The sequence below is a fragment of the Dasypus novemcinctus genome, chromosome 8 (genome assembly GCF_030445035.2).
Source record: "Dasypus novemcinctus isolate mDasNov1 chromosome 8, mDasNov1.1.hap2, whole genome shotgun sequence".
NCBI lineage: Eukaryota > Metazoa > Chordata > Mammalia > Cingulata > Dasypodidae > Dasypus > Dasypus novemcinctus.
Genome location: NC_080680.1, coordinates 36,476,332 through 36,502,471, shown reverse-complemented (window position 1 = coordinate 36,502,471; position 26,140 = coordinate 36,476,332). Strand labels below are relative to the sequence as shown.

The window sequence follows — 26,140 nt, the reverse complement described above, 5'->3', positions numbered from 1 at the left end:
GATAGATAGATAGATAGATAGATAGATAGATAGATAGATAGATTCTGTTTGGTTTTGATGTTTCTCTGGAGAGCCTTGACTGATACAAATATGGATTGTAGTATATGAATATTTACTTGATTTTCCTTGGGCCTAAATAACTTTATGAAGAATGGGAGCATAAATAGAAGCTTTTTGTATGGGGCATAAATATGTAAGTATGGGCCTCTTTGTTTTAAATAGAGGGCATTTTTCCAGCTTTTCTCCTTTGTCAAATATCTCCTCAGAATATATACTGCTACATCACTGCATAGAACAGCATCTTCCAAAATGGGGTTCTTCATGTTAATTGGTATTGAATGAGGATGGGGGAAGGTAAGGTCTCTAGTCAAATAAATTTGGAAATGTATATTAAACAAAATAGTTTGCAGAATTTCTAAAAACCTTGTATGTGCTAATGCGCAATTTGTAACTCCTAAAGGGGAGTCTATTACATAGAATTTTCTCCCAATTTTTTTCAGTGCAACATGTCCTGAGAGGTTATGGTTTAGAACCTCTTTCCCCTTTCTTTATTGTAAAGCTGCTCATTAGTCAGTCAAATTTCCTGCATGACACCTTTCCCAGTTTCCTCAGTTAGACTTCATCAGTATTCACTTGGTACATCACTGCACTCATATGTTTCTTAGAATCCTCATTTTCATCATTCATTATACTCTTTTTTTTTTTTAATTGTGTTTTTCTGCTCCACTAAACTAAATCACCTTGAGATAATGGACCATTTGCTATTCACCTGCTTTCCACAACACCTTACATAGTGCCCAGAACTTGATAGTGCTCAAAAAATGTCTGCGAAATGACTGATGCCATCCATCTCAAATGTATGCTGTGGATTTTAAGAATTCTTACGGAAAGTAAAATTTGTTTCTTCACCTATTTGAGAATGGGGTGGATTAGATGTTTACTTTTAAATGTAACCACAGGCTCAATTTACCCATAGCATCATTCATGAGTGACAATTGAGAGTTAATCACCATAACCCAATCCCCTACTTGAAAAGTTCAGACTTTAAAAAAGAATCATGCAAGGTTGTTTTTATTGAGCTTTATATTCAGATTACAGCTAAGTGTTTCTGGCATTACTTCACTTGACAAACAGACATGGTATTCCAGTAAATATTGCAAGAAACATCAACAATTTCACAATAATGGAGAACAGAGCACACCTACTTAGCACTTAGGATGGATACATTTTTCAAGAAATCCGATACGGAAAGAAACTAAGAGGCAACTGGTCCTCTTCTATTAAATGGTTATCCTTGACAGATAGCTACAAAGGAAAGCACAAGACTATAACAGAGTTAGAGAAATCCTGCATTCAAATTCATCCTTTTTATTTAGGATAGGTCTTGGTACACATATAAGGAGGCAACTGATTCAGAACAGGCTGCATGTCAAGTTTTCTACGTGTGATATGAATGCTAGTGTGATCAGCTTATTTTTTTTTTAAATCAGGAAGAGAACAATTTTGTGTAAAACCTGCTATGATACCTCAGCAACTATAGGAGATGCTTAGCCATTGAAGATTCTGTGCTCCATACTTGCTATTTTCTTTATGAGTTCTTCTGAGAAATTTTCATTGTGACCGTCTTGACCTCTGTGTATTCATGGAGGCCATATTCTCCCCTAGAGAGAGAGAGAAGGGAAAAACCCAAAAACAACATTTAGCACAGTCGTACAAACATACTATAGTCCATGATTTGGTACAAGTTTGTTCTTGTTTAACTGACTAGGGACAATGGAAAGTATTTTCTGTGTACAGAACATTTTAAATACCAGCTAGCCAACCGTAAGATATCTGGCTTTGCATAAATCCCCTTGTGGAGAAAAATATTTAAACAATTTCTTTCATTTTAAATGATCACGTATTCTATTGATTTTCACAGAAGTTTTTAGTTTTAGACAATTCTTAGCTATACAAGAGCTATCTCCTCAAGTTAGCCCCAAAAGACAGCTCAGTCCAACAAGAATTTTGTAAATTCTAGTTTAGGATCAAATAAATAAGACATATATAGTACTATAGGAGAAGTAGTATAATCATCCAAGAGTAGTCCAATAAAGCTGTAAGCACAAGTACAGCTTGAATTTCTCGTGTATGATTGGCACAGAAGTGGTGGGAAGGGCCAAAACTGACCTTGCTTCTGTTTTCATCCTAAGATGTGTCAACCTGCCGTAATATGGCTTGAAACAAAATATTTTCCAGCTGTAGTTTTAACAATGTCTTTTGATTCTTGACAAAACAAAAGCCTGACTTTTATTGTTAGACTTTTTTTTTTCTTTTCTTTTTCAAGAAAGGGAGAAGGTAGATTAGCCTAAACTCGGGTTTTTAGGCTTTTTGTGGTTGTTAGCTTTTCTATCCCCTGCTGTTGGCTTACATAACTCTTAAGTTCAACCCAAATGATCAGGAATTAACATGAATCAACCATTTTGGAGCCCAATATTTTGTTATCAGTTGTATTTGTGGGGACCCTCTACCAGATTTGGAAGCTATAATTTGCCCATTGTTAAAGAGGTGATTAGAAGGACTGAGCTAAAATATTCTCTGTATTATTCTGATGAGAAAAGATAAAATTACAGGGATATAAAATTACTTTTAAAGTAATTAAAAAACCCATGCACATGTAAGGTTACAGAGGAAAAAGGTCTTGATCCTTTTCTACCTCTCCTTTTTGTGACATAGACAGGCAGGTTGTATACATCGTTTTTCTCTGTGGTGACCTAATCGTCTTACATTGTGATATTCTTGGGCAATTAAGCTTCTAAAAATACCTTATAAAAGTGTCAATGAGCACGTTCTTCAAAGCAATTAAAAGGTTTGCCCTTAGTTGTCTGAAACTCATTAAAGGATAATGTTTTAGTAAGTATTTTATCTCAACAAGTAGCTAAATCAAGCCATGATATTTGCCAGTAGTCTTTCCACTGATTTGGGGTTACATGGGCACTTGAAACTGAAAGAGTAATGTATGATCAATGTCATTCTCAGACTGAAATAGGTCCTGCTTGTTTGTATTTCTATACATATATCTATGACAGCACACGAAAACAACATTTGCATTTTCCTTTCTCTTACTGATCCATGAGTTACTAGAACTATGCTTCTCACATGTTCAATGTACAAACCATCTAGGACCTTGTAAAAATGCAGATTCTCTTTCAGTAGGTCTAGGGTGAGACCTGGGAATCTGCATTTCTAACAAACTCCCAGGTGATGCTCAAGATTCTCATACAAGAACTATACTTTGAGTAACAGGTTACATCTGCTTTTCACTCTGTACCCAGCATGGAACTAATTACATAATTACATAATTACATAAGCACAGAGGAAATGTTTGCGAAACTGACCTGGCAAATATAGTGAAGCAAAAAATATTCATTTACTTTTCTCAATCGACCCAGTATTTTACAACACTTCCACACTTCCCTTCTCTGAAAGGGACAGGAGTAATGAAATACTTGTATGGTGCTGAAAGTAAATTAGATTTGAACTGGCATTCTAGCAAAGTCTCAAGTGAACATATTAATCTAAGTGAACATTAGTGCAATTACACAAAGGGGAGAGTTTCTGCCATTTAACTCATTCCAGTGCCAACACTATAATCAGAAATGCAAAATCCAGATTTGGGTACTCTGCATTACCACCAAATCTCCGTGCCACAATTTGTGGGTCTTTCAGGACTCTGCTCCCAGCTAATCAGGTATGCATTTCTATCTCTGAGGATAAACTATAACTGAACTCTTGGGGCTCACTGGGGATTATTGTCTTTAGACATCTTACAGCAATTTGTTTATTTAGTTTGCCCAATTTGGTTCCAGGTACACTCTGACAGTAGCACTCTCAGCTGAAGTTTTTGAATAAAAAATGGACAGCAGAGCTTTTTCCTTTGCATTTTAAACAAGGAAATGATCCATACTCACATTCCTCATTTCTAACAAGTATTGATGGTGGATTCCTATTTTCACTCTCTTTTTCTTATATACAAGTGTTTGTGCACATTTTAAAAGAATATCTATATATCCTAGTTTCAAAAGCAACTAAAAGTTCATGAATGCATTATATATATATATTTCAATCTAGTCACCACTATGAAATATATTGCTTTCCTTAGTTAAGTTTCCCTTTAGATTTAGTCTCAAAAAATGACTAATTCAAATGATAATTTGAAATTTTAGAATCTCCATGATTATTTTAACAAATGAGACTCACTCTTTTTACGTTGAAAAGTTTTTTTTTAATTAATTAATTTATTTATTTCCCCTCACCCCCACCCCAGTTGTCTGTTCTCTGTTTCTATTTGCTGTGTCTTTTTGTCCGCTTCTGTTGTTGTCAGTGGCACAGGAATCTGTGTTTCTTTTTGTTGTGTCATCTTGCTGTGTCAGCTTTCCATGTGTGTGGTGCCATTCCTGGGCAGGCAGAACTTTCTTTTGCGCTGTGTGGCCCCCCCTTACGGGGCGCACTCCTTGCACTCCTTGCACGTGGGGGGCTCCCCTGCGCAGGGAGGCACTCCTTGCACGCATCAGCACTGCACATGGGCCAGCTCCACATGGGACAAGGAGGCCCCGGGTTTGAACCGCGGACCTCCATGTGGTAGATGGATGCCCTAACCACTGGACCAAGTCTGCCGCCCTGAAAAGTTTTTTGAAATAAGGCACCCAATTCATTTATTTAAGAAGTATATGTAAATAACCAAAGCATTTTTATATTTATACATTTCTCACAATCTCTAATTGTAGTTTCTAAATCTTTTCTGGAACGTTTCTCAATTAGATTTCTACTCCTATATAAAACAAACAGTTTTAAAGGTAGGGAAATGTTTCAGATGCCTGTATAAAGTGATTAATACCATCCCTTATGAACAGTGGGACCTTAATAAATTATATTTCCCTTCTGCCATCACTCTTCTGTACTTACGGGCTAAAACTAGTAATTGATAAACTATTGTTGGTGTGAATGTCCAAAAAAAAAAAGAGAGGCAAATTTTATTTAAAGTGGTATCTGTGGATTAATTCCCTGGGAATGACAACTCTTTTCATGAAGATAACTCTTTATCTTAATAGAAATTGATTCTTACATTTCTCTTCCATTTCCAGACATTTTGAATCCACCGAAGGGGCACTGGGCAGATACCATACTATAGCAATTCACCCTGAAAAGAAAAGAAACACATTATTGCTAATACATAGCCTACAAAATAATTCCTAGATTGGAATTTTGGAAATTCAGAGTGACTTAAGAACTACATTAATTTCAGTGAAATATACTGAGTTTTATAAAAAAGCAGCACCATAATTCCAAATGTAGAAATATAAGTGTATGTGTATGTACTAAGAAGAAACAAATAGACTGGGACACCTGTGTGTGTGGATAGATAGCCCTTTGGTTAGTATATCATGTCTCTGAGAAACAGTAGTTTGGATTATAAAAGACCAAATAGTCTATATGCCATAGGAAAAATATATGTTTTGCTAGAGACTTGAGGCTGTTGGACAAATATTCTTTCCTGCCTATAGTCAATAACCTTTGTAATTCTCTTGAGCCTTGTGTACTGAACATGCTAGAATCAATGTTCTCTTGCAATTGCAATATGTATCATATTACTTAGTTCATTATTTTTTCATTATTTTATTCCACAAATTGCTTAAACGAAGGACTTGGAAGGAATTGGAGTTGATCATTAATTTGTTTATTTCCTGCCATATCTCATAAAGTGTTTAATGGTGCTTGTTTGAACACATATAATTACAAAACATCAATAATTAGAATTAAGGAAAAAATAATGATAGAAGATTAAGACCAGGGAGGAAAGTCGGAATGCAGTTATATAGGTTCCTTCCTTTCATGCTATTAAAAAAGGTAACTAATAGTGTGATTTCCAGATAAATTCAATTATGTTGGAAAAGTTTGGTCATGGCTTTGATCCTGAATAGCATCCAGATATTTTCTTAGCTAAAGAATTTACTATCCCAATTCTCAGAATTCCACATTCTCAAGGGACCACAGAGTTCTTACCCATATCTCTGTTAAGAGGATAGTTACTTAAATAAACTTACATTTTTACAAGACAATTGTCTTGGCTTTAATTTTTCTTTAAACTGCAAAATCAGATCTCTATTTTTTGAAATTACTGTGTTTTTACTAGTAATTAAGTATGGAATAAAATAACTATCCTGAAAGCACCAATCAGGTATTATTTTCTGGGACAATGCCAGCACATATGTTCCAGGATATATAGCAAGGAGAATGGTCCCCATCCCATCTTAATAGTTTAGAAATCTGACTGGGAATTCCCAAGACACTCATGGGGGCATGTAACATTCTGATATTCCAAATCAAAAACCTGATTTTGAGCAAATTCATTATCTTGGTTAAAAAGTACATAAAGTGGTTTTTTTTTTTCCTCTTGATTCTACAATGGAAATGAAACCATTTTAGTGTAAGTAAACAGAGAACTGAGAAATAGTCAATTAGAAAAAAATATAAGCAGTCTTGTGGATGGATTCTACTTCAATGATCTTTCTTGTTATAAGGAATGGAAGTCAAAACAAAACAAAACATTTTAATGTAACATTTTGTGTTATATATGTATCTTAAAAAAAAGACAAAAATAAATAAATTTTAAAAAACAACAACAAAACAAAACAAAAGGATGGAGGTGCTGTAGGTGCTAACCCTGCTTCTGCCCCTTAGTACCTGTGTGATCTCTGGAAAATTATCTAGCCTCTCTAAGCATGCATCTCCTTCTCTGTAAAATGAGCATAATAATACTTTATAGGGTTGTTTCAAGCATAAGATGCTGTTTAAATTGTGTTTGTCATAGTACTTGGTATACAGTAAGTCTTCAGTTGATGAAGGTAGCACACACATATACAATAGCAATGCTGAATTTTATTATTGCCTTTATCAAAAGGAAACTACATTAATCACTAGCCATAATAATTATTTAAGAAGAATTCCCTTGATTTTATTTAAGAGTCTCTAAAAGTCAACATCCTATGATAGAAAGAACAAGCTTTAGAGCAGTGGTTCTCAATCATGGTTATATATTCGAATCACCTAGAAGCTTTTAAAAATACTCTTTAAATGAAAGGCACATGCCCAGTTCCAACCACAGGGACAGACATAATTGGTGGACATACTTCTCTCCCCTGCCCCAAGTAAGTTTATATACATATATAAATTTTTTAATATTTTTATTCTTTTTTAAAAAAGATAGATGACACAAAATGTTACATTAAAAAAATATAAGAGGTTCCCATATACTCCATTCCCCACCCCCCTCTCCACTCCTCCCACATCAACAACCTCTTTCATTGATGTGGCACATTCATTGTATTTGATGAATACATTTTGAGCACTGCTGCACTGCATGGATTATAGTTTACATTGTAGTTTACATTCTCTCCCAGTCCATTCAATGGGTTATGGCAGGATATATAATGTCCTGCATCTGTCCTTGCAAAATCATTCAGGACAACTCCAAGTCCCGAAAATGCCCCTATATCACACCTCTTCTTATATTTTTAAAGCACCCAAGATGATTCTACTGTGTAGAGTTGAGAACCATTAATTTAGAGTCTGGAATAAGTCTGAATCTCAGCTGTCATTTACAATGTGATATTGATTAATTACTTAATATCATTACACTTCAGTTTTTTAATCTATAAATTTGAGATGACAAACAATGTTGTAAGGTAAAATGAGATGATTTGCATAAAGAATACAGTATAGCACTTAGCATGAAATGAATATGAAGATTCCCTCCTTTTGGTTAGGAAATTACTGCTGAGAAGAGTGCCAGCACTATCTTTTCAGAGGGGCAAGGAGAGCTTTGTTGCTTTCTAAGGATAAACACTTGTCAGTGGCTAATGGTTTTCTAACTGGAACAGATGTTTATCAGGAAGGAAAATACTGAGAGGACAAAGTGAAGTTTGATGAGGTAAAAATAACTGAAAAAGCATCCCGGGGCTGGGGGGCTGGGCATAGCATGCCACAGTTTGAGAGGCACAGCCTTAGCCATTTATAGTCTCCAAATTAAAATATAAAAATCAGTGCCATAAAACAGGTGAAGTTTGAGAAAGACACACTTCTTAAAATTTAAGATATTCTTCTAAAATAACATCTCCAGATATTTCTAAAAATTCCAGAGCAAGAAGCTCATATAGAAATTAAATTGTTGCCTACATAAAGGCACTGAATAAGTACCATCTTACTGTGTAACTAAACTTCTTTAGAGGCAATGGGGGCTTAAACTTTTATTTCTCTGTGTGTATATCACATAGTCCTGAGTGCCTAGAAATTAATTCACAAAGCTTATATTGTACCACCCAAATATCAATAAAATATTTTGGGCAAGCAATTTCATGAGGTTAGATAAAGTTAAAGAAAATGTCCTTCAAAAATCCTTTCAGTATAGTAGTTTCTTGTTTTTTTTTTTCAATAAGGCAGCAACTGTTTATCCTGCAGGCCATGTGATTCCAAATGAAAAATCCAAACCTGAAAATGTTTACTTAATGCAGTTGACATTGAAATGGTTACATTATTTAGGTTTGACTTACCACACTGTCCCAGCTTGCAGAGCAGAGGAGACCGTTACAGCTTTATCCAGGTCTTTGGTAAAGATTCCTGCTGACAAGCCATAGAGAGTATTGTTCGCTCTCTTAATCACATCATCTATAGATTTAAACTTCATGATTTGCTGTACTGGTCCAAATATCTATACCACAAGAAATGAATGAAGTGAATTAAAATAATAGGTTAAATCAAATATTTTAAATGGTAATGTGGATTTTCCACCCAAAGAAATATCCTAAATTACGATTCCCCTTATCTCAAATTTAGGTGAATGACTCAAAACAGGTAGGTGCCAGAATGCTAGGTGAAGAGAGGTAATAGTCATGTGTTAAAACCTTTTTGGAACAGGGTGGGTATACCCTAAAAGAGCAATATTCATTTTCTAAATGGGAGAATATAAGACTTCCAAGAACTTATAGTTGCACATTAAATAATTCACTTCAAAATTTCTAGTCCACTTGGAAACATGTATAATTGTCTTCCAAGTTTACCTCCTCTTCCAAATTACTACATGGATAGCAAGTCAGAGAAAGGAACACTTGTTCTACTGGGTAAATGAATAGGCAATGACTGATAACAGCTATGCTTTAAAAATCAGTAAACCACTGATTGAAATGTCAATTATTCTCCTGGACTTACAGCTTTTCATAATTAACTAAGTAGCCAAGAAACCAGAGTGCTGAGGGAAACCAAGGTAAAACACCTTGAATTCTTGTTCAGGTGCAAATCTTATGTGACTCACATATACCAGATTACTACAGAAGCTTCAGTCCCCACCCCAACCACTCTCTACTAGTCAAAGCATAAGTTTATTGGCAATGACTATAATTGTAAGAGAGGAGGAAAAAAATAATAATTTGCTTATTCCAGCTTAAACACCCTTTTGTCTTTTGCTTTCACTAGACTCTGTAGCTAGCACAGCCCAAACCCAAATCTTTGTATCTCATTCCCAGGTGAGAAAAAAGGAACTGGATTTTCTCTTAAAACATAAGTTTCTATATTATAGTTCAATATAACATTTATTTAAAATAAAAATGGGGGTTTGTTCTGAATGGTACTGATCTGCACTTTCTTGGGAATATGAATAAGGGAGGCAGAAATCAAAAACAAAATAGTTTTTGGGGGTTCATCACTGATCTAAGTATTTAGATAGTTGAGGCTGCCATTCAGTAGAGGCTGAATACAAATACAAAAATTGTAAATCTAATATGATATTATAACTTAAGAACTGGAAACAAAGCAGCTATAGCAATAAGTGTGTTGATAGTTCAAATTATGTAATTGGAACTGAACACATCACACGGCTCTAGGTTCCTACTTTGAAAGTACCAAGCAAGCTGTACTGCTCTATATTTTGTAGGATCAATATACAGATCCTGTCTTTGAGCAAAAAATTTTTTCCTAGTCCATTTTACCTGGTATTAATCAAGATATGCAAGAATATGAACTCTAAATATATTAGTATTTGTTAATAAATGCAAAAATTATAATTCAGTTGAGGACCAATTAACGTGGAGAAAATAAGTATATTAGACTACCCGTATGTATTTGCTTTTACTTTTGATTTTCCCATTTCCTCTGTTTGCAAGTCTATAATTCTGCATTTTTAACCTACTATGATGATTTGGTGGGGGCAAGAAAAATAACCCTCCCAGACCCCTTGCCATATAATGAATAAAAAGAATATAATTTAGTACGTTTGAGTTGTCAGTACCTCTTTACTATAGTATAGTGCATAATACCTTCACGGTAGAAAGCCGGTGAACCTATCCTTGCACTTATTAAAAGCCACAGTGCCCATGAGGTAGATTATTTACAATTCGTAAATGCAAAGTAGCTTTTTCTAGTTATTTATTATATCTCTGGGTCACATTTTTTCTTGATGTTAAATAGTCTGTGCTTACCAAATATTTAACGGCAATAAATTTGCCTAGGAAAGTTAGGACGTACACCAGTTGAGACCTATAAGTTCAAGAGTACATGGAGGGTGGCAGGTGATGTGGGGATGAATGCATTTTCAAATGTACAGATGGCTATTATGTGGTAAGAGGCCAGAGGCAAATATGGAACCTGCCAGCAGAATACAAGAGGAGGGATTTCTAGTTAGCCAGAGGCAGAACTTCCTAATGATTAACATTGTACAAACAAGAAAATGTCTCAGGAAAGTGAGTTATTTATTGCTGATATTGTTTATAAGAAAACTGGAGGTTGCTTGCTCAGGAATGTGGTTGAACAGACTGGTGGATATTATGGGGGTCAGAGAGGTGGGATTAAGTGATCCTTCTAGCTTTGCGATAATGTTTAGAACTCTGCAACAGTAGTAAGCCACTTAATATCATTCAATGACCTCATTCTAAATTTGAATTTGGGCTTGAATTATCTATATTGTTTCTTCTAGCTCTAACACTCAATTTTTACAGAACATATCCCACAAACCCCATGAGATTCTGTAATATGGCATGATGGTGGGATTGAGTGGAGAATCCCATTTAATAAGAGCAACAACTGGTCAAGAACGAAAAGTTGGGAAATACTACTCATGAGACAGGATACACTCCCAATCTAACTCCAACTATCCATGTGAGTTGATCACTTGGCTTCTTTTGGCCCTGAAATTCTCATCTACCATTTAAAATGATAACAAGAATCTGCTAAGTCATAGCTAGCTCTGTGGCTCAAAGTAGAACTCAAGATACAAAAAGGCTCAGAAAAGCTTGACGTGTAATGTTCAGAAGGGTAATAAAAATTGCATAACATGTTAGAAGCTGAGAACAACATATTTCATGTCTTTATTTAGGAAATTCTTGGATGAGAATATTAGGCTTGGTTTTATTTAGTCACTACACATTAAAACACATAGGAGTTATAGACCTCATAAAAGTTTGAGACATTTCATTAGAAAAACAACATTTCTTGCAATGAGAAAAGAATAAAAGAGTATTTGTTTATATCTGGGAAGGAAAGACTAGAGACTTTCCTCTAAAATTGGAGAGTATCCATGACAAGAATAGAACATAAGAATATCTACTCTCATAGGGCTGTTATAAGAATTAAATAAAAATATTTAATATTTGTATTAAATATTTTAATTTATTTCTATAAATATACACAATTGTACTTAAAATAAAATAATTTATATAAATACATATAAATTATATTATATAATATAGAAATAAATATTTATATTTTATATTTATAAGGCACTTAGCAGTACTATATCAGGTACATAGTGAGCATTCACTAAACAGTTTTTTATTACCAATATCAATAATATGGAAACCATGTTCTAAGTATAAACAAAACAAATTAACTTCGGGGCGGGGGATAAATAAAGCTTTTGGGGAAAAAAAAAATCAAATCAACTTGGTAAAAGTATGATTTCCAACCTGCTCCATCTCTTATTTTAACTATGTATTATTAGAAAGGGTGGAAGAAACACTAAAGGGATAGAACTTTAAAAAAGAAAACTTCCACAAAAATATAATGTATTTGTACCATTTCTGGAAAAGTTCAATAGATATACTTTTCCCTATATCTCTCTATAAGTACAACTAAAAACTTTGTTCATTATATGTAAAACAAACATAAGAATACCTAAAAAGGTAGAGAGAAGGTAGGCCATCTAGGGAATCTGAGATTCAAGGAATGACATGGTAGTCAGTTCCGAGGGTTTTCTTTTTGCCTCAAATACCCTATATTTAGAGATGAGAAGCCAGCAACACAGAAATATCAACAGGCTCATCCAAAGGAAAAAAAAAAGTTTGTTTTCTCAAACCAAAGGACCAGGAGTCTAGAAAGACAGAAAATTTTTAGAAACTATTCAACTCAAGCAAAATACCACTTAAAAAACTTTGGTCCCACTTTCACCCATGCCAGCAAAGGCTAAGGTGTAGTACAAACTCCATCCTCACAAGGCTGTAAAAGGGCACCACATCACCCATTCTGGGGTCATGTTAGGAAAAGTCAGGTAGGGAATCAGGACTTTCATCCATTTTGAACAGTAACTAGGTCCTTTGTTCCATTCCACACCTCCAACCTTGTGTCACTGGAGACCACATAGGGAGACTTTTTCATTACTGCCCAATCGTATCAAGGTCACACCATTTCCTACATGATGTCAATAAAAGTCTTGTGGGGAGCAGTAACGAGGTGCTCCTACCATACCCAGCCAGGTAGTACCAGGGGGTTTCTAGTGGGGAGCAAGAAAACTTGCACCTGCCTAGCTGTAAGGACAAAGCCCTACTCTGGTATCAGTAGAGGCCAAATGGAAAGCCAGTATTCTACATCCACCAAGAAGTAACAGGTTAGTACTCCCTTTCCTTGCTCGAATGGTGTCAGGAAAAAAAAAAGTTTAAATAAGATTCAGAGTCTCAGAACATAATGTAAAAGTGTCCAGGTTTCTATTTAAAAAAAAAAAATCACTAATTATACCAAGATCTAGGAAGTTCAAATAGGGGGAAAAAGATAATCAATTGATGCCAACACTAGGATGACAGAGATCTTAAAATTATCTGGCAAAGTTTTTAAAGCAGCCATCATAAAAATGCTTCAGCAAGCAATTTCAAACATGTTTTGGACAAATGAAAAAAAGAAAAAAGCTTCAGCAAAGAAATAGAAGAGATAAAGAAGAATCAAATGGAAACATTAGAACTAAATATACAAGACTTGAAGTAAAAAGCTCAGCAAATGGGTTCAATTGTAGAATGGAGGCCACATAGTAAAGAATCTATGAACTTCAAATAGAACAATAGAAATTAACCAACTGAACAACAGATGAAAAATACATTAGAAAAAAATGAACAGGACCTCAAGGACCTGAGGAACTGAAACAAAAGATCTAGTTTGTGTAAACAGAGTCCTAGGAGGTTAAAAAGATAATGAGGCTGAAAAAGTACTCAAAGATATAATAGCTGAAAACTTCCCAAATTTGGCAAAGAATATAAAACTATAGATTCAAGAAGTTGGGTGAACCCAAAACAGAACAAACCAAAAGAAAGAAATACTAAGAAACATCATAACAAAACTTCTGAAAACTAAAGACAAAGAAAAAATGATGAAAACTATCAGAAAAACCACACACCTTACCTATAGGAAAGAATCTATTTGAATGACAGCAGATTTATCATCAGAAAATATGACAGCCAGAAAGACATGGTGGTAAAAGAAAAGAACTTTTAATCCAGACTCTTATGCCTTGTGAAAATATTCTTCATCAAGACATTCTCATATAAAGGAATACTAAGAGAATATGTCACCAATAAACCTACCCTAAAAGAATGGCTAAAGGAAGTTTTCTAAACAGAAAGGAAAAAATCAAAGAAGGAATCTTGGAACATCAGGATGATAGAAAACCCAATAAGTAAAACTATGGGTAAACACAGAAGTCTTTCCTTCTCCTCTTGAGTTTTCCAAATTATGTTAGATGGTTGAAGCAAAAAACTCAACACTATTCAATATGATTCTAAATGCATGTAGATGAAATATTTAAGACAATTATATTGTTAATATAAATGGGGAGTGTAAAAGGATGAAAAGAGAGTAAGTTTTTATGCTTTAACTGATAGAGGGATGACATCCACAGACTGTGAAAAATTTTATAGCAATCACTAAAAATGTTATACAAAGAGATACACACCAAAACACTATAGATATATTAAATTAGAGTTTTACAAAAATGGCCAGGTAAACCACATGAAAGCAGTTAAAAGAAAACAGAAATAAAAAACTGAGAGAAAAAAAAACAAAAAGACTCAAGCCCCAAAATATAAACAACTGCATTAAGTATAAAAAATGTAAATATACCAATTAAAAGACAGAAGTCGATGGAGTAGGAGGTGGACTTGGTCCAGTGGTTAGGGCGTCTGCCTATCCCATGGTTCAAACCCCGGGCCTCCTTGACACAGCTGGCCCATGTGCAGTGCTGATGCATGCAAGGAGTGCCCTGCCATGCAGGGGTATCACTGCGTAGGGGAGCCCCGCACGCAAGGAGTGCGCCCATAAGGAGAGCCGCCCAGCGCGAAAGAAAGTTCAGCCTGCCCAGGAATGGCGCCGCACACACTAAGAACTGATGCAGCAAGATGATGCAACTAAAAGAGACACAGATTCCTGTGCCGCTGACAACAACAGAAGCAGACAAAAAAGAACATGCAGCAAATGGACACAGAGAACAGACAACTGAGGAGGGGTGGGAAGGGGAGAGAAATAAATAAAAATAAATCTTTAAAAAAAAAGAAATTGACAAAGTAGATTAAAAAAATATGACCCAACTATGTGCTATCCACAAGAAATTCACTTAAAATATAATAATATAAACAGGTTGAAAGTCCAGGACAGAAAAATATTTATCATGTAAAAATTAATCAAAGAAAAGTAGTAGTGGCTATATTAATACTAGGTAAAGGAGACTTCAGAGGAAAAAAAAATAAAAAACCAGAGGAAGAGAGGGACATTACACAATGATAAAGGGTCAGTCTTCCAAGGAGAATTAGCTATTCTAAATAAGTGTACATCAAACAACAGAGCTACAAAATATGTGAGAAAAAAAAGTTGACAGAAATGAATGGAGAAATAGAAAACTCCACAATTATAGTTGGAGACCTCAATACACCTCTCTCAACAACTGATTGAATGACTGAACCAAAAATAATAAAAAATGTAGAAGAACTCAACAGAACCAACAGAATCTAACTGACATCCACAGAACACTCCCCCAACAACAGCAGAATATATATTATTTTCAAGTGCACATGGAACATATACCATGATAGACTATGTCCTCACCCATAAAACACACCTCAACAAAATTTAAGGAACTGAATTTATACAGAGTTGTTCTTCTCCCAATTTGGAGTCAAACTAGAAATCACTAAGAGAAAGATAACATGAAAATCCCCCAATACTTGGAAATTAAACACACTTACAAATAACCCATGAGTCAAAGAGGAAGCCTCAAGGGTGATAAAAACATACATTGAACTGAGTGAAAATGAAATTGTAAAATAGGAAATTTGTGAGAAACAGAAAGAGTAGTGCTAGAAGGGACAATTATCATAGTAAGTAAATATATTAGAAAAGTGGAAGTATTAAATTGATACTCTAATCAAGAGCAAAATAACCCTAAAGAAGCAGAAGGAAGGAAATAATATAAGGAGCAGAAATCAATGAAATTGCAAATGGAAAAAAATAGAGAAAATTAATAAAAAAAAGATTTGATTCATTTTAAAGAATAAAATTTATAAACTTCTAGCAAGACAAAGAACAAGACAAAACTACCATAGCAGAAATTGAACAGCATCTATCAATATAGACTCTACAGAGGATAATAAAAGAATAGTACAAATGATTATATATGTATAAGTTTGGTAACTTAGATGAAATATCAATTTCCCCAAATGCACAAGCTGCCACAATTATCCAAATGAAATAGGTAATTTTAAATAGCTCTACAGCTATAGAGCAAATTGAATTTATAATTTAAAAACTCTACCCCCCAAAAGTATCCAGGCCCAGAGACTTCACTTCATAATTTTACCAAATGTTTAAAAATAATTAACCCAAATTTTATACAAACTCTTTCAGAAAATAGAAGAGGAAGGAATACTCTCCTCATTTTATTAATATACTACTATCTTATTACTAAAAATGAGACAGACTGTACCAAAACAACCAAACAAATAAAACCAGAGACCAATATCCCTCATCCATATGAATACAAACATTCTTAACAAAATATTAGCAAATAGGATTCAGCAATACATGAAAAGAATTATACATCATGGCCAAGTGGGTTTTATACCACGGAAACAAGACTTGCTTCAAAAATCAAGCAATGTTGGCCCATGCACAGTGCTGATGTGCGCAAGGAGTATGGTGCCACGCAGGGATGCCCCCCATGTAGGAGAGCCCCAGGCGCAAGGAGTGCGCCCCGTAAGGAGAGCCGCCCAGCGGGAAAGAAAGTGCAGCCTGCCCAGGAATGGCGCCGTCCACACGGAGAGCTGACGCAGCAAGATGACGTAACCAAAAAGAAACACCGATTCCCATGCCGCTGACAACAACACAAGCGGACAAAGAACAACGCAGCAAATGGACACAGAACAGACAAATTGCGGGGGGGGGGGGGGGGGGGAGGAGGAATAAATAAATCTTTTAAAAAAATCAAGCAATGTAATCCACCATATTAGCGAACTAAAGAAGGAAAAATCACATGATCATATAAATAGTTGCATAAAAAGTATTAGAATTCAACACCAATTCATGATAAAATGCTCAAAAACTAGGAATAGAGGGGTACTCTTCCTCACCTTGACAAAAAGCATTTACAAAATGCCTACTGGTAACATATTTAATAGTGAAAAACTCAATAAATGTTTTCTTTCTAAAATTGGGAGCACAGCACAGATGTCTGCTTTCCCCCCTCTTAGTTAACATAATGCTGGAAGTTCTAGCAAGTATAATAATATAAAAACTTTATATTAGAGATTGGCCCTGTTGCCCAGTTTGCAACCAGGGATCTTTCGCATATGAGACAAACATGAAAACCAGTATGCTACACAACCCAGTGAATTCAGGATGTTCACAGGATAAAAGATAACCATGAATCAATTCTATTTCTGTAACTAGCAACAAACAGGTGGGCACTAAAATTGAAAATATAATACTAATAATCACTCAAAATATTTAGGTAATATTTTAATAAACATGGAACTAGTATGCTGAAAACTACAAAATGCTGATTAAAGAAATCAGAGATCTAAGTAAATGAAGACACCTACTATGTTCAATATTCAGAAGACTGTAAAAATGTCATTTCTACCCAAATTGATATACAGGTTTAACACAATTCCTTTCAAAATTCTAAGATATTTTTTTGTACATAGACGGAGTATTATAAAACGTGGAAAAGAAAATTGCTGAAACTATTCTGAAAAAAGTAAAGTGGAAGGAATCAGTCTTCCCCAAATTTCAAGACTTAGTATATAGCTCCAGAAATCAAGTTAGTGTAAGTTGGCAGAAGAAACACATAGATCAGTGGAATAGAATAGGGAAATAAGATACAGACCCCCCTCGCAAAGTATGCATGGCTGAATTTTAATAAAGATGCAAAAGCAATTGAGTGGAGGAAAGATAACTTTTCAAGAAATGGTGTTGGAGCAATTGGACATCCACAAGCAAAAAGATGAATTTACCTAAGTCTCATACTTTATAAAAAAATGAACTTAAAATGGATCACAGATTTAAATGTAAAACAGAGTTACAAAATTTTGTAAGAATACAGGGGAAAAAATTCAAGATTGCGAAGTAGACAAAGAAGTGATATACTTGATACCAAAACCACAATCCATAAAGGGAAAAAATGATAAATTGGATTTCATCAAAATTAAAAATAAAAAAAATATATAGTTTGGAAGAAAATGCCTGCAAACTACATACCCAACAAATGACTGTTATGTAGAATATATAAAGAACTCTCAAAACTCAACAGTGAAAAAGCAAAGATTCCAATTGGAACATGGGCAAAACACATTAAGAGACATTTCATTAAGGAAGTTATGCATATGGCAAGTAAGCACATCAAAAGACATTCAACATCATTAGCCATCAGGAAAATGCAAATTCAAACCACAATGAGATTATAGCTATACACCTATCAGCTAAAATGAAAATAACAACAATGCCAAATTTTGGCAAAAATGAGAAATCAGCTTATTTATGCATTGCTGAAGGGAATGTGAAATGATACAGCTTTCACATGTGAGACTGGCAGATAGTTGCATATTGATGTTCAAAGTGGCATTTTTCACAATTGCCAAAAGATGGAAGCAACCCAATCAACCAATGAATGGATAAACAAAATGTGGTATATAACTACAATGGAATATTATTCAACTGTAAAAAGTAATGAATTACTGATGTATGGGACAGCATGAATGAACCTTGAGGACATCATATTGATTTGAAAAAAGCTGGACACAAGAGGATAAATATTGTATCATTTCACTGTTATGAACTAAGTATTAATAGCAAATGCATGGAGTTAGAATCTAGAATATAGGTCACCAGGAGATAGATTGGGGTTAGAGAATGGGGAGTTGATGCTTAACTTGTACAGAATTTCTATTTAGGCTGATGATAAAGGTTTGGAAAAGGATGGTGGTAAAGGTAGCATATTATTGTGAGTGTAATCAATAGCACTGAACTGTATAAGTGAATGTGGTTAAAAGGAAACTTTAGGATGTATCCGTTACTAGAATAAAAATTCAAAGCCATAACATAGGACTGTACAACAGTCTACCCTACTATAAATGATGGACCAATAGTACAAATATAAAAGTTCTTTCATGAGTTATAACAAATATACAATACTAATACAAGGTGGTAATAACAGGAAGGTATATGAAATATACATCTAATATAAATAATGGACATAGATGGATCTATTTTAATAATATTTCAGCAAGTGTAATGAAGGTAACTACTGTTTAAAAAAAACGTACAATTATTTTTGTAAGTGTTATCAACAGTAACAAATATTCCACACCAATTCAAGGGGTTGGTGATGGGGTGGTATACAGGAATCTGGTGTTTTATGCATGATTGTTTTATAAGTTCGCAACTTCTTTAATAAAAAAAAGTAAACATGCAATTATCATATGACCAGCAACTGCACTCCTGGGCATTTATCCCAGAGAAATGAAGATTTGTGTTCACACAAAAAAACTCTACACAAATGTTTATAGCAGTTCTATTCATAGTAGCCCCAAAGGGGAAAACCCTGGTATCCTTTGGCAGTTGAATTTTAAACAAACTGAGGGACGTCCATACCACAGGATTCTACTCAGCCATAAAAAGGAATGAAGTGTTCTTATACACAACAATCTGGATGAAACTTGAGGGAATGTGCTGATTGAATAAAGGTCAGTCCCAAAAGGTTACATACAGCATAGTTCCATTTATGTAACATTCTTGTTTAAATTTATCTATCTATCTATCTATCTATCTATCTATCTATCTATCTATCTATCTATTGTAGAGAAGTTGTAGGTTTACAGAAAAATCATACATAAAATACAGGGATCCCATATACCACCCTATTATTAACAATTTGCATTGGTTGGTACATTTGTTACAATTGATGAAATATGTAATGTTCTTGAAGTGACAAAACTATAGTAATGGAGAAGAAATTAGTGGTTGCCAAGAATCAATCAGGGGAAAGGAGCAGAGGGAAATGGAACTGTGGAAGGGCCACCTGAAGGATACACAAGCTTATGAAATGTTCTGCATCCTGACTGTACCGATGTTAATATCCTTGTGACATTGCACTATAGTTTTGCAAGATGTTTCCATTGAGGGAGAATGGGTAAAATGTAGATGGAATCTTTCTGTACAGTTTCTTACAATACCATGTGAATCTACAATTACCCCCAAATGAAAACTTTATAATTAACAATAGCAACAAAAAAAAAACCCTGCAACTGCATATCCCTTTAATATTTTCAAATTGTTTTAAAATACATGATCTCAAAAGGTGGAGTGGTGATGTAAAGAGGGAATTTTATTTTCCCTTATTTAATGCTTCAAGGGAAGCACCTAGAAATTGCTAAGCATCCTGATCTTTCTTGGCTGGAAATTCTAGGTCAGGTAAGTGGATGCCTGACTAGTTTCAGTCTTGACCACAAATAACTTAAAGCTTAATCAATAACAGAAATGAACAGTGAGATCTACTGAGAAAGATGTTCTCAGTAAAATTTTAAATTTTAAATGGATACTTTGTACACACTTGCAGACCCAACATGGCAACAAAGAGAAGAGAATAGAATGAAACCATTTACCTCTTCTTTGGCAATTCGCATCTCATCTGTAACATTAGAGAAAACTGTGGGCTGGATAAAGTAGCCTTTATTTCCCCATGGACCTCCTCCACATTCCAGTTTGGCCCCTTCTTTCTTCCCACTCTCAATGAGGTCAAGTATTTTATCATATTGTTCCTTGTCAATCTATTTGAAAAACATTGCAAGAAAAAGGGAAAAAATCAGCAATTTAACAGCGAAAGCACAGGCCTGGCCTGTTAATGTGGGATGCAAAATGCTAGGATATTGTTACTGAGTCAAATATTGAATCAAAACAACTGAGAGGTGCTGATTCATTCTTTGGATATATTTTATTCTCATGACTTTTCCGGGGAAAAAAAACTGAAGCTAGATATTTGCACTTAATATTTGTTTCACAGTTACATAAAAAAAATAAAGCATAAACGTGCTGAAAACATACGTAAACCTTTTCACACAACTGTCATTTATTCTGGAAGAAATCCAACACACTTACCTGGAAACTGTAGTCCTAACTCAAAGGATAGGAGTAAAAGGAGAAAAAGGGAATTTTGGTACTAGTATAGGTAGGCATGGCAGCTGGAAATCAGGCACTTTGGGGTGTAAGAAGATTCCTCTATTTCTGCCTGGTTCTCCCCATTCCTGAACCATCCCTCTGACCTGGCCCATCTTCTTGGGAGTCTCCTTCTGACCTCAGCCTGTGCATCCCTCCAAGGCTGGGGCAGGCAGCAGACGGCCTGTCCTGATACTCACCATCTTGCTGCGTTCAGTCAGCCACGTCTAAATATATGACAACAATTTCAGAACCTAAATGTTTGGTTAAACATCTTTTTAAGGGGGAAAAAAAAAATGTGTCCAGACTCCTCATACACTGGAATTGGTAGGCTACTTTTGACCTCATTTCCTATTTGAGGGGTTGAAGGATGAGGTGATTCCCTGACACCAAATCCTGCTGAAGGCTTCTTCTTTTTCAGGTGTGGCAGGGGTTAAGGATTAAAGAAAAAACACAGATATTCCAGGAGGTAAAGCTGGGGGACTTTTGACAGTTAACTAGTCCCTTCTTGCTACTTAAACATGCATTGTTCTTTACCTTTTTCTTGGTCATTACAAAGCTATTTCATCTCTCAAGGCCCAGTAAAAGATGTCATAAAGTTCTCTCTAACTGTGCATGCCTAGCTCCCATATCCAAACTAGATTAAGTGCTGTTTGAAACCAGAAACTATTTCCTATAAATTGGTACAATATTAGATATAATGTTGCTCAACGCTCCTCAGTGTGCAATATTTAATTGGATATTCCAGAAAGAAAATGTCTCTTAGTTCCAGAAGATTGAGAAAGTTGTAGTGTTGGTGTAATAAGCAGCTGTATTTAAATTCCTGCATAATAATTGAGTTTAACCAGACTAAGGGGATGGTGTGAGGGGGACTTTGCCTCGTGAAGATATCCTAGTCAGTCAGTAAACAGTCAAGGATCCACATAACTCTGCATGAGTTTTCCCTGACCCATTCCAAGTAATCAAACTGACAATGCCTTCTAAATTATCATTTAGTTGGTTTGTTGGTTAAATATGTGTTTCCCAAGCCATAACTTTAGTGTTCGCGGGGAATCAGAGCAGATTCCTGGTGACCATCTCATCCGTGCATACACACCAGGAGAAAGAGGCTACAGGGATTTGTCTGTGTGGTGGAGAACTCAGATGGTAACCAACTTCTCAACATAGAGGACTTCACATTTTAGTGCCTTGTTCCTTACAACGTGTCCTCCAACAAGCAGTTTTGACTCAACTGGGAGCAAGATGCAACTTCTCAGGCCCCACCCCAGACCAACTGAACCAAACACCTCTGAGATCCTCTGTTGATTTTATGCACAGTAAAGTTGGAGAAAGAATGCACTAGAGTTGAGGATTCGGGGCATATTTTCAGTTGCACTTAGCAACACATTCAGTTTGGTCTGGCTAATTTCGGTTGACCATTATTACAAGCCTTTAGAAGATTTCAGACTGAAACCTATCTGAACTTAGGCTTCCTGTTGGCCCTCAGGGACTGCTCCATGAGGTCAAGATGGAGCATGGAACTCCGGACTGTGTGATGCACCAGTGGATCATGGGTTATTCTATGGTATGTAATGGGTCAAGGCAGTGTTGACACAGGGTCAAAGTATATATTTTAATGTATTTGAATGTGCAAATTCTTTGAACCCTTAGGGTTGATGAGTGGAACGACAAGATAGAGAAAAGGCACCAACACATCCCTCTGATTATTTGGACACCATATATTAACAAGAACAATGAGAATAGATACATTGTTATAGATATGTGATGATGATTACCACCACAGGTATAAATGGAAGCATCTACTTTTCATTTTTTAATAGTTATTGGAATGAAACTGTGAAAAAGGCACTCTCATCAATGTTTTGTATAGATTATCTCATTTCACTACACAATGAACCCATCCATCCCTGTTTTACAGAGGAGGAAACAGAGCCTGTAATTCCAAATCTTCTCTCTCCACTCTAGGACATGATACTACTCTGCTGATAATGTTAATGCATTTCATGTGGAGATCATCACTTCTTTTTCAAATGAAAATACTGATTTTTCTGAGTTTTGAGGAAGTGCACATTTTAGTCTGTTAAGTAAAATGGGAAAAGTATTTTACAAATGAACAATTTTATATGTGTGTATATATGCATATTATATATGAGCATACACACATATAACACAAACAGAAAGTACACATGCATGAAAATATACTATATACTATATAGTGGGCTAAAGTTCCAACCTCCAAACACTTTGCATTTGTAATTTTCAAATAAAAGAAAAACAAACTTTTAGAAAATTTTCATAACCAATTATCTTTGGCAATTATTTTTTCTTTAACTGTCTTGTTATATTTAATGAGAAAGAATCTATAACTATATTTTCAAAGTCAGTTTATTAACAAGCTCAAGCTTAGTGAATGGCATATCCCTTTCCTTTTTCTTTTTTCTAGGAGGTACTGGGGATTGAACCTGGGACCTTGAACATGAGAGCAGGTGCTCAACCACTGAGCTACATCAGCTCCCCTGGAGTATCTTTTTTCTAAAAGCTCTTTCTCATAACCACAGATAAGTATTTTTAAGAGTAAAGAGTATAAGAAGCCCTGGGGCTTTCCAGGATTTACTTACCAAAGTTCTAACACATCTACTTATTCAGTGCAAACTGTGATAAAAATCGATTCATTTGTAGAGATTAAAGTCTTGCATTAAGCATTTAGATCACACGATTATACACCTAATAACACTATGAACAGGAAATTTTTTTAAGGAAACTTTTTAAAAAGATCTATTTTAACTCAGTTTCTCTTAGGAATAATGAGGTAGCCTTGTTCAACTTTCAAGTCTGTGGTTGAATTGTGCAGATCCTCTAATGGGAGAAAGTATCGTCCATCCAATGTTCAACATTCAGAAATATAGCTCTATCTCTCTGTCTGTCAGTCTATCTATCAACCTATCTATAAATATATCAAATGGGTAAAGTACTTTACTTTTCAATAGATAGAAATAGAGAGAGATATTTAGAGAGATAATAATGATAATTATAAATTTAGAATTCCTATCCATTTTGGGGATGGAGGACCAAGTTAAAATTGAATTTAAAGTCAGAACCTAGAGTACAGGTCTGGGGTAGAGGTAAGGAATAGGGAGTAATATTTAATTGGTACAGAATTTCTATTTGGGGTGATGCAAAAGTTTTGGTACTAGATGGTGGTGATAGATGGTGGGAGTACAACATTGTGAATGTAGTTAACAGCGCTGAATTATATATTCAAATGTAATTAAAAGGGGATATATTTGAGTGTATATACATTACTAGAATAAAAATAAAAACAAACACAGGACTGTTACAATACAGTGAACCCTTATGTAAACTATGGATTATGGTTAATAGTTCAATTGTAATATTTTTTCAGCAAATGTAATAAAAAACATACACACTAACACAAGATGTTAATAATATATTAAAAATAATAAAAAATTAAAATTGAATTTAATGTATATCTTGGCACCCATTTGAAAGTTAACAAATATCCTCAAAATATGCAGCCACTTTGAATGTACTCAAATTCAACAACAAATACAAAATATAATGGGATTAAGATAAAACAAATTATTACTACTTCATTTGCCAATCATCTTAGGGATTTAAGATTTCAGTATTTGACATTGTATAAGTCCTAAGATTTTCATATATAGATATCTTGGGAAGACCAGGAAAAACCATGATTATCTACTAGCGTAACTAGACTGTAAACTCCACAAGGTCAGGGAGCATGTCCTCCTTATTCCCTTGGTATTGCCAGGTACCTATCACAGTGTTTAGCCTATAGTTGGTGTTAAATAAAGTTTAATTGATCAAATATATTTTTCACTTAGTAAATAAATTGAGAATAATATTTGCTGTAAATCAACAACGTGGAACAAGGTATAATCTTCAATGTGAAAGAATAAAAGTTCTGAGTTTAATGTCTAGACTAGAGCAGGATTTATTAACCCTATTGACATTGTGAGGCAGATAATTCTTTGTTTTGGGGACTGTCCCATGTATTTTAAGATGTTTAGCAGCATCTCTGGCTTCTACACACTAGATACCAGTAGAATCATTCTCCTCACATACACCTAAGCTGTGATAACCAAAAATGTTTCCATGCATTGCCTAATATCCCTTGGAGGGCAAAAATCTCCCTCAGATGACAAACACTGTCTAGTACAAGACCTCAAAGGGTAAGAGCAAATTCAGAACCAAGGGACCAGAAGCTGGAATAAAAATGAACAGAGAACCATGCATAGAAGAAGGGAAGGTGACCTTTGAATGAGAGATAGAGAAAGGGAGGGAGAGGGAGAGAGAGAGTCAACGCTGTTATAGTTCTATGTAGATAGAGTATTGGGATCCTAGAGAAATAATTGGGCTTTTCCAATTAAAATTAGAAGTTTGTTCCCAAACCCAGGAACTTAGGAAATTTTAGGATACTTGTACTACCCCTAAAAGGTCAGAGTAACTGAAGAGTTGGAGAAGATTTAGAGGGAGGGTAGCTAGTGTCTATATCTGTAAGATGACAGCCTTGACAAAAAACACACTCTGGAGAAGAAATGAGGCTATTGTATAAGAACTTCTAAGTGGATAGTCAACCAGGTGGGTGCACATTGCGGAAAACATGATATTTATAGTATTTGTTATTTTGTCTCTCATCTCTAATCCCCACCATGCCTCTGAAACCATTTCTATGCATAAAAATTGGGCAACAAAAAAACAGGTTGTTTTTGTTACTGTTAGGATTTAGAATCATTGTTTTTATTACCAAATAGGTACAGTACTGCTATCAGAAAAGATACGTAGACAGTAAGTAATCTTATGCAATAAAAAAACTAGGCCAACAAAGCAGGGAGGAAGAGAATGGGATATTTTATTCTTATTTTCTGCTAATGGTGTTCTTTCTATGTTCTATTCACCTGAGGGCCTTGATTTACTCCTGGAGTCAGAGGATTTCCGAGAACATACTTCTTAGCCCGTTCCACGCTCTTTCGAAGAAACTCATCGTAAATGGATTCTTCCACAAAAAGCCTGGAGGCAGCTATACAACATTGACCCTGGTGGTAGAACAGTCCGTGGTGTGCAAATTCAACAGCACTGTCCACTGCAAAGGAGAGAATTCACATGAAGATAT

General features: G+C 35.0%; 1 protein-coding gene across 1 annotated transcript in view; it reads right to left on the bottom strand.

Moving 5' to 3' along the window:
• Positions 1-1,055: 1,055 nt before the first annotated feature.
• The window catches only part of ALDH1A1 (aldehyde dehydrogenase 1 family member A1), a 60,315-nt gene continuing 35,230 nt past the window's right edge, over positions 1,056-26,140 (bottom strand). Inside the window, exons 9-13 of the mRNA XM_004464954.5 lie at positions 25,926-26,110; positions 20,436-20,600; positions 8,589-8,746; positions 5,105-5,179; positions 1,056-1,661 (exon numbers count right to left, since the gene is read on the bottom strand). Coding sequence (XP_004465011.1) covers positions 1,589-1,661; positions 5,105-5,179; positions 8,589-8,746; positions 20,436-20,600; positions 25,926-26,110 — 656 coding nt within the window. The 3' untranslated portion in view covers positions 1,056-1,588. The remainder of the gene's footprint in view (positions 1,662-5,104; positions 5,180-8,588; positions 8,747-20,435; positions 20,601-25,925; positions 26,111-26,140) is intronic.